The sequence below is a fragment of the Antedon bifida genome, chromosome 5, assembly GCF_963402885.1.
Source record: "Antedon bifida chromosome 5, ecAntBifi1.1, whole genome shotgun sequence".
Classification (NCBI taxonomy): Eukaryota; Metazoa; Echinodermata; class Crinoidea; order Comatulida; family Antedonidae; genus Antedon; species Antedon bifida.
Window position 1 is genome coordinate 13,464,689 of NC_136230.1, and position 12,924 is coordinate 13,477,612.

The following is a 12,924-nucleotide window of genomic DNA, read 5'->3' on the forward strand; positions in this document are numbered from 1 at the left end:
CAGAAATGACTTTCATTCCATGCACGTCATTTCCAAGGCAAAACAACGTATCTGTTAAAAGTGGTAAAAACTTTTGATAAAATTGTTTAAATTATTTAACATTTCGTATTTAATAATAATTATTATTTATATATACTCATGCAAAATTTCACATCATTACGATAATTTGTTATTGAAATGCAAACACTCAAACTTCAATTCAATTTTTCTCGAAAAGCAACATTTTGTAGTTACGTTGTTTTGCCTTGGAACGGCCGAGTAACAAAGTTGTCTCTGTGTTTTTTGTATTGCGGCATCTACATTGTCAATGAGGATCATTCACAATTATATTAAGAAAGTGTACAACCAGTTGATTTGTATGCATGTTATCAGTTTTTGTTATTTTAATCAAATGTGTACATTCTTTAGTAAAAAGGTTCATCTGGATCACTGTATAGTATTCAAGTAAATTTTCTTTTGGATGATCCAAAGTCAAATAAAAATCGTAAAACTTACGTTTTTTACTCTAGCTTTCGCTGGTCAACGACGCAGCTTAATCATGAGTGAGTCTTTGTGACTTGGACTTGTTACCATTAGATCTCGTATATGGTGGTATATACTGTAAATTACTCGTCAGTCATTATTAATTTAAACTGTTGAAATACGCTGGCGTACTCATTTTTTATTTGCTTGAATTTGTAGTTACTTACATTTTTCAACCATTGTCCATTTTAGACATGACAATTAATGTTTTCTAGAGGGAGATTTTTGTGAACAACCTTATGGTTTTAGAAATGTCATTCCACTGGTTGATGATATTAATTTATTTGAGGTAAAATACACTATGTTTAGTCCCTAGACTTTGTTTGTATTGGCTATATTAAAGGCTACTGACATGGCTCAGGATTTAATGCTCTAAGCGCACATTAAACACATCACTTGCTCACACAAAACAACCCATTCATCAAATTGAAGACTTTTACTTACCAAATTTACTATTTTGTATCATGTGACATTAGTAATTTTGTTGCATTCTGTGATAAGTGACATTCAATGGCCCCATTCAACATGCAAGTGAAAATGATGATGTCATGTGATAAGCCTAAAATGTGAAAACCAACCAATATAGACTAAAATCTGAGCCTTGCTTTTCGTAATGGACTTTGTTTAAATACCAAATTATCATAATTATTCTTTTTTTTTCAGAGAACACTTAAAGATCAAACCTTTTTCGATGAGTTTTGATAGACCCGAGGGTGGACTTGATGCCCTGATGCAAGCTACGGTCTGCAAGGTATCTAATTTTACCTATTTACTTGTTTAATGACTCACATTTGGGATGTGGTTTTTGTAGTTTGTATGCTAAATTAACCTACATAATATTGATGGGTCAAAAGTAGTTTTATTATTTTATGTTTATTGATTTATCTATCTATCAATCAAAGGATGTGTCAATACTATTAATTTAATTTTAATGTATTAACAATTTATAATTGATTTCACTGACATACAATAGTGGGCCTACTGTGATCATACTGTTTACAATGTTTTGTTTGATTTGTGTTTAATTTAACTGTTTCTTTTGACTAAGTTTTATAAGTTAAAAAACCTTTTTTTTTTATAGAGAAGTGATTAACTTTATCAGAACTACAAAATTGCCTATTTAAAGTCTGTTTTTATTAAGACTTAAGTTCAATTTTCATGTTTTTTTTTTCATCTTTAACATGAATTCAAAATGAAACACAACCAAGAGAAGGCCTTCCACACTTTTAATGATCATTTGATGTAATTGATTTTTAGGAGCAAATAGGTTGGCGTAATTATTCAAGACATTTTATTATTTATATGAGTGATGCAGGATTTCACTTCGCACTTGATGGCAAGGTTTGTAGAAAAGATATCAGGGGTAGCTGGCTCATTTGAGAGATAGCTGGCTCATTTGAGGGGTAGCTGGCTCATTTGAGAGATAGCTGGCTCATTTGAGGGGTAGCTGGCTCATTTGAGAGATAGCTGGCTCATTTGAGAGATATCTGGCTCATTTGAGGGGTAGCTGGCTCATTTGAGAGATAGCTGGCTCATTTGAGGGGTACGTGGTTCATTTAAGGGGTAGCTGGCTCATTTTGAGGGGTAGCTGGCTCATTTGAGGGGTAGCTGGCTCATTTGAGAGATAGCTGGCTCATTTGAGGTGTAGCTGGCTCATTTGAGGTGTAACTATATCATTTGAGGGGTAGCTGGCTCATTTGAGGGGTAGCTGTCTCATTTGAGGGATAGCTGGCTCATTTGAGGGGTAGCTATATTATTTGAGGGGTAGCTGGCTCATTTGAGGGTTAGCTGTACCATTTGAGGTTTTCTGGATTATTTGAGGAGTAACTGTATCATTTCAGGTTTGCTAGATTATTTGAGGGGTAACTGTACCATTTGAGGGGTAGCTATATTATTTGAGGGGTAGCTGTCTCATTTGAGGAGTAGCTGTCTCATTTGAGGTTTGCTGGATTATTTGAGTGGTAGCTGACGCATTTGAAGGGTAGCTGACGCATTTGAAGGGTAGCTGGCTAAAATATTTAGTCATAATTTAATTATTGTAAATAATTCACTCACATTATGAGTGAGTTCATAAGTGGAAGAAAAAAAAATTGCAGCCAAATGTTTTTAATTTTTCTTTTAGGTTGGCGGGCTGACCTTACCCAATGATGGTGAATGTCATTTAGATGATCAAGGATATTATACTCATTCTGTAAAAAATGTAACTAATTTTCTGATTTACTTTTCTGATTTCATTTTTCATTGTTGTGTTACTTAAAAAAAAAAAAATTAAATAAATAAAAAATAAATAAATTAAAAAAATAATAAAAACACAATTAATTAAATTACAATAATAATAATAATACGGTCAACCCTACCAACTGAACTCTCTGAAAACTGGAAACTTTCCCAAAACCAGACGTAAAAATTAATTTTACCATTAAAAACAAATTGTGAATACCAGAATTGCCAGACAATTAGCCCAGCCCAAATATTTCTGATATTGGGAGAGTTGACTGTATCATCTATTAAAAATCCACATAATTCTATCAGAGGGGAAACAAGACAAAATGGCGCATGCACTATCTGAACCCACGCTTTCTCAAACGCATGTCAATTTCTTGTTATGCATTCCACTCCCTCTCTCAAATTATGCTAAAAAGAGGTCAATTCAAAGTATGATTGATATACATATTTTACATTTACTTTGTTTATTTTCAGGAATTTCCTTCTTTAGGACAGCTCCATGAGAAATTATTAGAAAGAAATGTAATTCCAATTTTTGCAGTAGCAAAATCAAAACAGCGTGATGATCCTGCTCTTTATCAGGTACTTGAATAGTTGAATCATAAAGATAGAATACATTTCTAGTATCTTGTGTTAGTTCTTTAGAATACTCCACATGCTAGTCCTATTAGTGCATGGGTTTAGTATATCTGCTACTTGTAGATAACTTATAGGTATATTGTTCCCTGAAAAATTATGGTTGAATATGCCTTTTAATGTCATGTAATGGTTAGTCCATTCCAAAAATTGGGTGGGAAAAAATGATTTACCTGATGTACCAACAGTACAGCATCTACCCAGATCACCGGGAGATGAACCCTGCTTTTTTTTAAATAATGTACCAAGTTCTTTAACATGCATTGTACAAGGGGCCAGCAGCTTTATGTCCCATCCGGAGTATGAGGTATATTTTAATTTTGATTTCTTCATTTCAACAGGAAGTTGTAAATGAGTTTTTCCCAGGTGGATCTGTGGGAACACTAGCTAGTGATTCAAGAAACATTATTGAACTTGTTCGTAGTAGTTATGATGTAAGTTTGGAGTTTTTCATAGCACCTTTATTTTTATTTGAGATTTTTTCCCAATAGTTTTTTTTTTACCAATTATTATGTCATTGACACAAAACCAGCTAAGCAAACATTTATGCTGTTTGTGAAACAATTTTTGGATTTATAGGCCTTTATCGAGTGTAAATAAAATTAGGCCTACATGCTATTAAAACTTCTTGAAAAATTGCTTTTTCTACAGACTTCGATGAATAAAGTATTGACGATTTTTAATGATATTGCAATATATTTTTGTTTTGTTTTTATATAGTATTTATATGCATTTTTAATGTTTATACAAATTATATGTTATATGTAAATGTTTTTTATACAATCAGTGCAATAGGAGACCTACTAGATAGTGATTAAGTTCGCTTTTTAGGAATCCTGTCTCTTCCTGGTTTTGTGTGATGTTTTCTTTTCTTTGTCCATGTTTTTTTATATTGTATTTTTATGGAGACAAAAAGAAATGAAATGAAATAAAGTTTGATGTAAATTTAATTTAAATTAAACATTTAACTACATAAAAAGACTTAACCTCTATTAAAGTAACATTTTTCTTGTTCAAAATTACTTTAATTCTGTAAAAAACATCTTTCACACAGATGTGGAGTTATACACCATGCAGCGAAAGGATTAATGCACACATTTTGTTTATTATGTTTTATTAGTTATTAGTATCATAATTAATTATAAAAATTCTTTTTATAGAAAATTACATCTGAGATTCAACTTGTAGACACGGTGACAGCTCCTATTCATGTAACCTACTCAGCCTATTGCGATGGCGAGACATTGACGCCTAATTCGCAGAACTGTAGTAACATTCGCTTAGGAAATGTCATTAAATTTAAACTGGATGTTAGCGTTGATGAGTGTACAGCAAATCCTATCTCGTAAGACATGTTTACATTGTTTATTACCAATCACAAGTGGAGCATTAACCTTGGTTCATGCATTGGCACACCTGCAAATGTTTATGCTGACCAAGCCTGACTGACCCAATATTTGGTCAGCTTCTTTTTTTATTTGTTTAATTGTAGGAGTATTTAATAAAAAAGCACAATTACAATTTTATATAATATTATTTTCCAAAAAAATAATAATTTTCTTAATCAACATTAAGCATTGCTTTGTTTTTGTAATTGCATGCAAACATTTCTCTAGTGCCTCTATTTCTATTGCCCATTGGTAGTATTTTATATTAAATCAAACATTTATATTATATTCATAAAATACAAAATAGATAAAAAAAATGTATTTCAATTGATGGTGTTCCTGGGCAACATAACAATTTGTTTAGGGCTTTTAGATTTACAATCAGCTCTGTGTTTCTAGCATTTCCCTTTTAAATGCTATGACATAATCAATAATGATGATTTTAATGGTGGCAATAAAGCATGATGATGACATAATAGTTGTGATGAAGATAATGACATTGATGTTGAATCATCATGAATATGAAACTAATCATTAACCATTTTATTTCTTTTTTCAAAATTATGATTATTATTATTTGTAAAATGTTCATTTATTGAATAAATGGTATGATACGATGATGATTATGGTATGATACGATGATGATTAATTTTGAATACGCAGTGGTTGAACAAATAAGAGCTTTCTTTTAATATTAATAAGTTACAGGGTACATGATGTGCTTGAATTTTTATCAAAATGTTTAGTTTTTCAGATAAACCTCTCGGATTTGAAGAGAACCTAGAAGTTGTCATAATAACAAATTGTGAATGTGAATGTACCAAGTCTGTGACACCAGACAGTGAGCTATGTAGCAATGGTAATGGTTCACTGGTCTGTGGTATTTGTGAGTGTAATGAAGGCCGGTATGGAGAGGTCTGTGAATGTGATGACACTGGCTCAGACGAAACTGAAACACTTGCAGATAGTTTACCATGTCAAACGTAAGTTTTTATAAGGTGCCATCTTTGATATTAATATTCAACTTCTTTACTTAATTCCTTTTTGGAAATGCATGATATACTGCTAACCTAGTTTACTAGTGTTTATTCGTCATACAAACATTAACAAAATATTGCTGTTGAGTATTTTACAATTGTTTGTTACTGTAAACTATAGAGGGCAGAAATCATAATTTTGATTTCTTATTTTCAATAACCAATCAATAAAACTTGTATGTTTAAAAAATATTGGTCAAATCCTATTTTTATTTATTTCAATAGAAGTAACTCATCTTTGGTTTGTTCAGGTCAAGGGTCATGCATATGTGGAAAATGTGTGTGTAACAAGCGACAAGTAGGTGAAATATATGATTTTATAGTTTTCTTATTGGGGCATATCAGTAGGTCAACTATTACAGTATGTACTGTGAGTATACTATAGTGGGTCAATTAGAGGAAAAAAGAAGTTTTTTAAAATCTGTTGCTGATGATAATTGACAATTAGTAAGTGCGAAAGATTAAAAATAATGTAACCCTATAAATAGAGAATGTCTCTTATATAGGGTTTGAGAGGAGGAGGCGAGACTCAAGGAGTCAATTTGTTATTTATAACTATTGTACATGTTAATTTTAGTTTCTCTATTTCTAATAATGGTCAACCACTATACGATCAACAGACACTGGTGTCGTGACCAGTTAGTTTTAAAAAATATATGTAATCATTGTCATCATTATTACAGTTCAATAAAAATGTTATTACCATATTAACGTGTTTTACAATGCCAAGCTAGATTATAATCCAACCCACTAATTTTGTGCCAAATGTTGTAACCCGGATCCTGATTATATACTGGTCATATATTTTCTTGAATGCGATTAATATAATATAAAATGTATTATAAATAGAGCTTTTTTATATTTTTTTCTTTTTCAAGAATCCTTTAGAAAAAATCACAGGAAAGTTTTGCAACTGTGATAACTTCTCTTGTCGCAGAGATTCAATCTGCTGACCGCATTTGTGGTGGTATGTTCAATTTTGTTTATATTTTCTTTTTCATGCACAGACTTCGGTAAATTTAAACTCTGCTGACAATATTAAGGACCATATCAGTATTTTTCTACTACAGTAACTAAATATCTTAAATATGATTTTAGTCTTGTTTCAAATGTAGAAGCTATGAGAGTCACTGCAATAAACAGTTTGTATTATTACCCAAAAAAGATTATTAGATTATTGCATTGCATAACCAGGTTAAACAGAACAAATGAGTTTAGTTACTGCAATAACTGCAATAAGATAATCAATCTTTGTAGAAAATTTATTATATTATTTCTCTGTGATTTTTTTTTATTGTAAATTGCCTTTGAACATCATGAAAATGGTAGTATACAAATGAGGTATTTAATTATTATTAATTATTATAAAAATGGTTTTGAGCATCTTGTGTATAATATACAGTATGCTCTGTGCTATATAACATGGACTTGATAGAAATAATTTATGACTAAGCTCTGTCTACACTATCACACTTTCTGTGCCTAAATTGACGTGCCCATGGACACGATAACATCATATCAATACCCTTTTTTTTGTCAAACTAGTGTGATAGTGTAGACAGAGCTTATAGGTATTTATTAACGTTGATAGGTCCATCAAAAGGAACCTGCGTTTGTGGTCAGTGTGAATGCAAGCCAGGCTATAGTGGTCCTGATTGCAGTTGTCCAACCAGCATTGAAAACTGCCTAGCATCTACTGGAAAAGAGTGCAATGACGCTGGACACTGTGAATGTGGTGTTTGCATGTGTAATGCAACACTGGTCTACGATGGCCCAACTTGTGAGGATTGTGATGTAAGTTCATTTATGTTAAAATCTTTAGTGCATACTCAAATTCATATGTATGATGTCATCATCATCAGGATTGATCAAATGCCCTATTCATAGAAATATTAATAAATTATTATCCATTAGTTCAATTTTAATTATTTTCTTTCATGTAATCTGGGATCTCTTTTATACAAAGCTTCTGGTTTCTTGAGACCCGATTTCATCATTTTAACATTGTACAGTACCATAATAATTTATACAGTATCATACTTTTTCCAATGATTTTTCTGATGATGAATACATGTATTTGTATTTTAATATACTTCTATTTTCTATGTAAAACTGTCTTAAGTTAAAGTCATGTGACACACATCACCGAATCGTTCTATAGACGATCCGTCCCACCTATTTTGTACTTACTATAGGACAGAACCCCAATTGAACATAATCATATTTACTGATGTTTGTAGACATGTCCAGCTAAATGTGATCGCAATCGTGACTGTGTGCAATGTCTAGCTTACGGTACAGGTATATCTGAGGAAAAATGCCAAGAGTGTCCTCAAAAAATTATACTTGTCGAGGAAGAAGAATTAATAGGTAAGAAATGTGGAAACATTTTAATTGAAAAGTAATAAACTCATTTATTATATTTGATTTGTCTTCAAGATTCTGTAAACCTTCTTGTTTCATTTCTTTTATTGTATTCATCCGATAAAAAAACTTTAAAAAGGATAAAACAAAGATTAAAATACATTAGTACAATCCAATGTCTTGAGTTGCCACGTTGTAATTGGTGGTTCACAGTTTTTATAAACTATAAAGTATAGTAGGAGAAGCATATGACAATTTAGGAAATGTTTCTGGTTCGTTCAGAGAAGAGTACCTTATGCATATGTTGCTTTCGCGACACATGCATTGCGTACTACACTTCCTGTCAAAGCAAAATCAAAATGAATGAAAAAGTATTTTAACGAAACTTTTGTCTGAAAACTACGCTGTTATGCAAATGAGCAGAAAGGAAAGCTCTTTATTAGCTATCTGTTCATGATGTAATAAAAGTACAGTATAATCTATACTGAGTTTTAGCAGGTACTGTATAATTTATGGCATTGTAAAATATTATTATAAGGATTTTCTTAAGCACTTAAAGGAAATCTTTTGTGATCTATCGTTTTATATACTAGCTGTTTATTATCTTGAATTATAAAAAAATTGTAAAAAATAAGGATTATTTATAAGGGAAGAAGAAGGTTTAATTGGTAAGAAGTCGATAAGTTGAAAAGTAATAAACTAATTTATTATATTTATTTTTTATTTAATTTCATTTATATATTCATCCGTTGATTAAATTGATTAAAAAATGGTCCTCATCATCTGTTTTCCTTGTGTATTGCTGATCTAGCGAATTATAGGGCTAGGCCTGTTTGTGTTAATCAAAAGCTTTCAGCACTTGCATATTGATGTTTCCAGTTCATAAATTCCTTTCAGGGAAATTGGTTGTTCGAATAGTTTTTACTTTTTGCGAACTGAAAAAAAAATCAGGAATTGATGGAAGTAATTCTCGGGTGGGACATAAACCCATGACTTTTGGCAGTAATGACTGAAACATTGTTTGCAAAAACATTTTATTTACTTTCAAAATATAAATAAATAAAAAGTACTGCTCTAACCACTGTTGAAATATATCCCCTATGAAGAAAACTATGCATTGCTTTCTATAAAAACCTTGTATCTCCACATAGTTTTACAGGTGGATGCTTTATATTTTGTGCTAGGTAGGTGTGTAATGAATTGGAGAATGCCAGAGATTCCAGTAAAATATAAAACTTAATAACAAATATATATTACATTTCTGGTTTTAGATAAGTATTTTGATAAAATGCCACACAGATTCCATTAATAATAATAATAATAAAATTCTGGTTTTTATTATTTGACATAACACAAGGGTTAGCCATGATTTTGTAATAAATTTCTAGGAATCACTCTGATGTTGGTATGGAAACCAATGAATTCACTCTGATATTGGTATAAAAACAAGGAATTCACTTTGATATTGGTATAAAAACAAGGAATTCACTTTGATATTGGTATAAAAACAAGGAATTCACTCTGATATTGGTATAAAAACAAGGAATTCACTTTGATATTGGTATAAAAACAAGGAATTCACTTTGATATTGGTATAAAAACAAGGAATTCACTTTGATATTGGTATAGAAACAAGGAATTCACTTTGATATTGGTATAAAACAAGGAATTCACTTTGATATTGGTATAAAAACAAGGAATTCACTTTGATATTGGTACGAAAACAAGGAATTCACTTTGATATTGGTATAAAAACAAGGAATTCACTTTGATATTGGTACGAAAACCGCATATTGTACAGTACAAATCAAAACTTTGTATGAGCCACTAAATATTATGTGTTCCGACAAAAAACACAACATTTTCTGCTTTCTGATTGGCTGTTGTGCTGACAACATATTGGGTTAAAAAATATGGTATATATTAAACATATTTTATTGATGTTAATAAAATAATCTGATGGCAATTGGATTCAATTTAGAAATGATAATACTAATATTGCTGGTACAATCAATGAAACATAATATGTAGATTACATTAACATCACAAAAAATAACTATTTGAAGCAAAGTGTCCTTAAAAACGTATGGTGTACGTTATTGTCAACGCAATGGATTATCCGAACTGTCAATTATGATTGGTCAACTCACTAGCGTTTGCAGCGATTTCTGTTTTTTAAATCATTTTTTTCTGATTTTAATTATTTTTTAAATTATTTTATTTATTTATAAATGTTATTTTTAAGTTTTGTATTTTTATGTTACTTGTCTTGTCAAATTATATTGTACTAAGGGTCCCTATTATGATCACCTTTGTCTGGATGTACTATTCTTGTTAAATATTGTTAAAATAAAATAAATATGGGAACCACACCTTTTGGTTAAAAAAACATTTTTTGAATATTGCCACTTAACTTGATTTTATATGGAACATAACCATGACTTTACGCATCATCATTGTACTCTACAATTGTCTTAACCTTTTATTGAAATATCTGGTATCTTTATAGATAGAAAGTAGTTCACTACAGTTAAAATTATAAAAATGTATAAAAATAAAATAATAGTATGGAGGTTATGAATTTATTTATGCCAAATTGGTGGGTTTTTTTTCACAGTAAATGGAACTGATCCTTGTACATACAAAGATGAACTTGGTTGTCTCTTCTCTTTTAACTTTGTTATGAATGGAACAATGGAGGTGATTCTGGTACAGAAAATAACATGTAAGTAATGTAAAAAGAAAACCCAAGCAAAATGAAATTCAATACAAATTGTTTAAAGCTCTGTCTACACTATCAAACTTTATGTGACAAAAACATGTAATGTGCCCATATATGGACACAATGATGAAAACTTCCGTATTTGGGTACATCAAACTTTTTTGTCAAACTATTTTGATAGTGTAGACATAGAGCTATATATTGAGATCTCTGTGCACTTCACACACGCACACACACACCTTCATATATACAGTATACATCCCCTCATTTGACAGGGACAATTTGATGGACATCAGCAGGCATACTGAACTTTTTTCACAAACAATTATGAAAGAGTACAAGTAACCTGTATTCTTTGTATATTAAACATCTTTTATTTTTCAATTTGAGACATGCCCTTCATTATTATACTAGAAGTTGGTACAAAGTATGTGAAATGCATGATAGAAGTAGAGTGAAAAAAAAGATTGTAATGGCTTTTTTCAGGAAATATTTTCAGAAAAATAAATGTTAGTCAAGTGCAGCAAACACGGCTTGTCTTGATTCAACATGTGCAACACACACATGTTAATAATTTATATGAATGGTTACTTTATTTTCAGCGTGCCCAGAAGGAATAGATGCTTTATGGCTGGCTATTGGCATCATTATTGGTATATTACTAGTTGGTCTAGCCCTTCTGCTGGCCTGGAAGATAGCTACATATATATATGACAAACGAGAATATGCTAAATTTTTGAAAGAGTTAGAAAATGCACGAACAGATGCAGTAAGGAATGATTATTTTTTTTATCTTGTAGTTAATAATGTTTATTTATTTATTATTTATGGTTTCCCTTTAAAAACCAGACCATTTTTATGTAGAGTCACCACTACATAGCATCCAAGTTCACTGTAGCTGACGTTTTAAGAAAACATTATTTATTTTAAACATTTCTATTTGCATTTGAACTCTCTATCTATCTCTATATCTATTTCTAGTATGATTATGATGTATCGTAGTATTGTAATTGAAAATGTTAAATCTAATAGTACTAGTAAATACCTTTAATTAAAAGTATAAGTATATATTTATGTCAATTTTTGTGATTAACATGCATTGCATTGGAACATTAGCATTGAAAATACTAATTGAAATTTAATTATATGTTAATGAAAATATTACCTAGACATACTTGCCTTTCTTTCAGAATATAAATCCCCTTTTTAAATCTTCTACAACAACCTACAAGAATCCAACATATGGTAAATAGAAGGTTTTATGCAAGATGTTGATACCTGTTGCCAAACAAGACCTCATTCAGAAGCATCCAACAAGGCCCGAATAATTTGATAACTAATACACTGTAATACTAGACTAAACGATATCAGAATAATAATTGATGACAAAGTTCAGACAGTAACTGACAGATCCTACAAGCCTGTTATCAGAAAAAGAAATGCCCACTAGGCCACAACTGACATCAGATCAAACTGACTTATCCTGATCCACAAGGCATATTATCAGACCATGAGCTGCTCTCCACTAGGTCACAAAGTCTGGTATCAGATCAAATTGACTTGTCCAGATCCACAATGCATGTTGACATACCATGATATACTCTCCACTAGGTCACACAGTAGGATATCAGATCAAAATGACTTGTCCAGATTCACAAGGCATGTTCAGATCATTCCAAGAGGCCTAAAATAACACAAACCAAGGCAAGCCATGCATAAACAACATGACTTATTATCAGACAACATTCGTTATTAGAGTAACTAGTTAAGTTGCTACACAACTACAAGAAAAGTATATAAATTGTTTTGCAATATATTTGTAAACCTTTCATAGATGACTGTGATGACAATGCCACACCTTTTATGACAATTAAATAAGTTTTATAGATTAAAAGAAATACAGTTGTAATAAGTCACTATCAAACATGCCTTGTGAATGATGGCTCCTCTGTTAGTAAGACATATTACTCATGTCCACATAGCCTAGCAAAACTAAACATTTACACACACTGGGGCATCAATACTGGCG

General features: G+C 31.0%; 1 protein-coding gene across 1 annotated transcript; it reads left to right on the top strand.

Moving 5' to 3' along the window:
* The first annotated feature begins 773 nt into the window (after positions 1-773).
* On the top strand, positions 774-11,897 carry LOC144843350 (integrin beta-1-like). Its single transcript, XM_078700140.1, has 14 exons — positions 774-811; positions 1,186-1,273; positions 1,780-1,863; positions 2,645-2,713; positions 3,223-3,330; positions 3,726-3,818; positions 4,545-4,729; positions 5,519-5,755; positions 6,908-6,951; positions 7,401-7,603; positions 8,050-8,179; positions 10,791-10,898; positions 11,498-11,664; positions 11,877-11,897. The coding sequence occupies exons 1-14, from the start codon at positions 774-776 to the stop codon at positions 11,895-11,897; spliced, it is 1,575 nt and encodes a 524-aa protein (XP_078556266.1).
* Positions 11,898-12,924: the final 1,027 nt, after the last annotated feature.

Coding starts and splice junctions, on each gene's coding strand:
- LOC144843350 (XM_078700140.1), top strand. CDS start 774: ATGTCATTCCACTGGTTGATGATATTAATTTATTTGAG. Junction 3,819..4,544: donor TTGTTCGTAGTAGTTATGAT/GTAAGTTTGGAG, acceptor TTCTTTTTATAG/AAAATTACATCTGAGATTCA. Junction 7,604..8,049: donor CAACTTGTGAGGATTGTGAT/GTAAGTTCATTT, acceptor TGATGTTTGTAG/ACATGTCCAGCTAAATGTGA.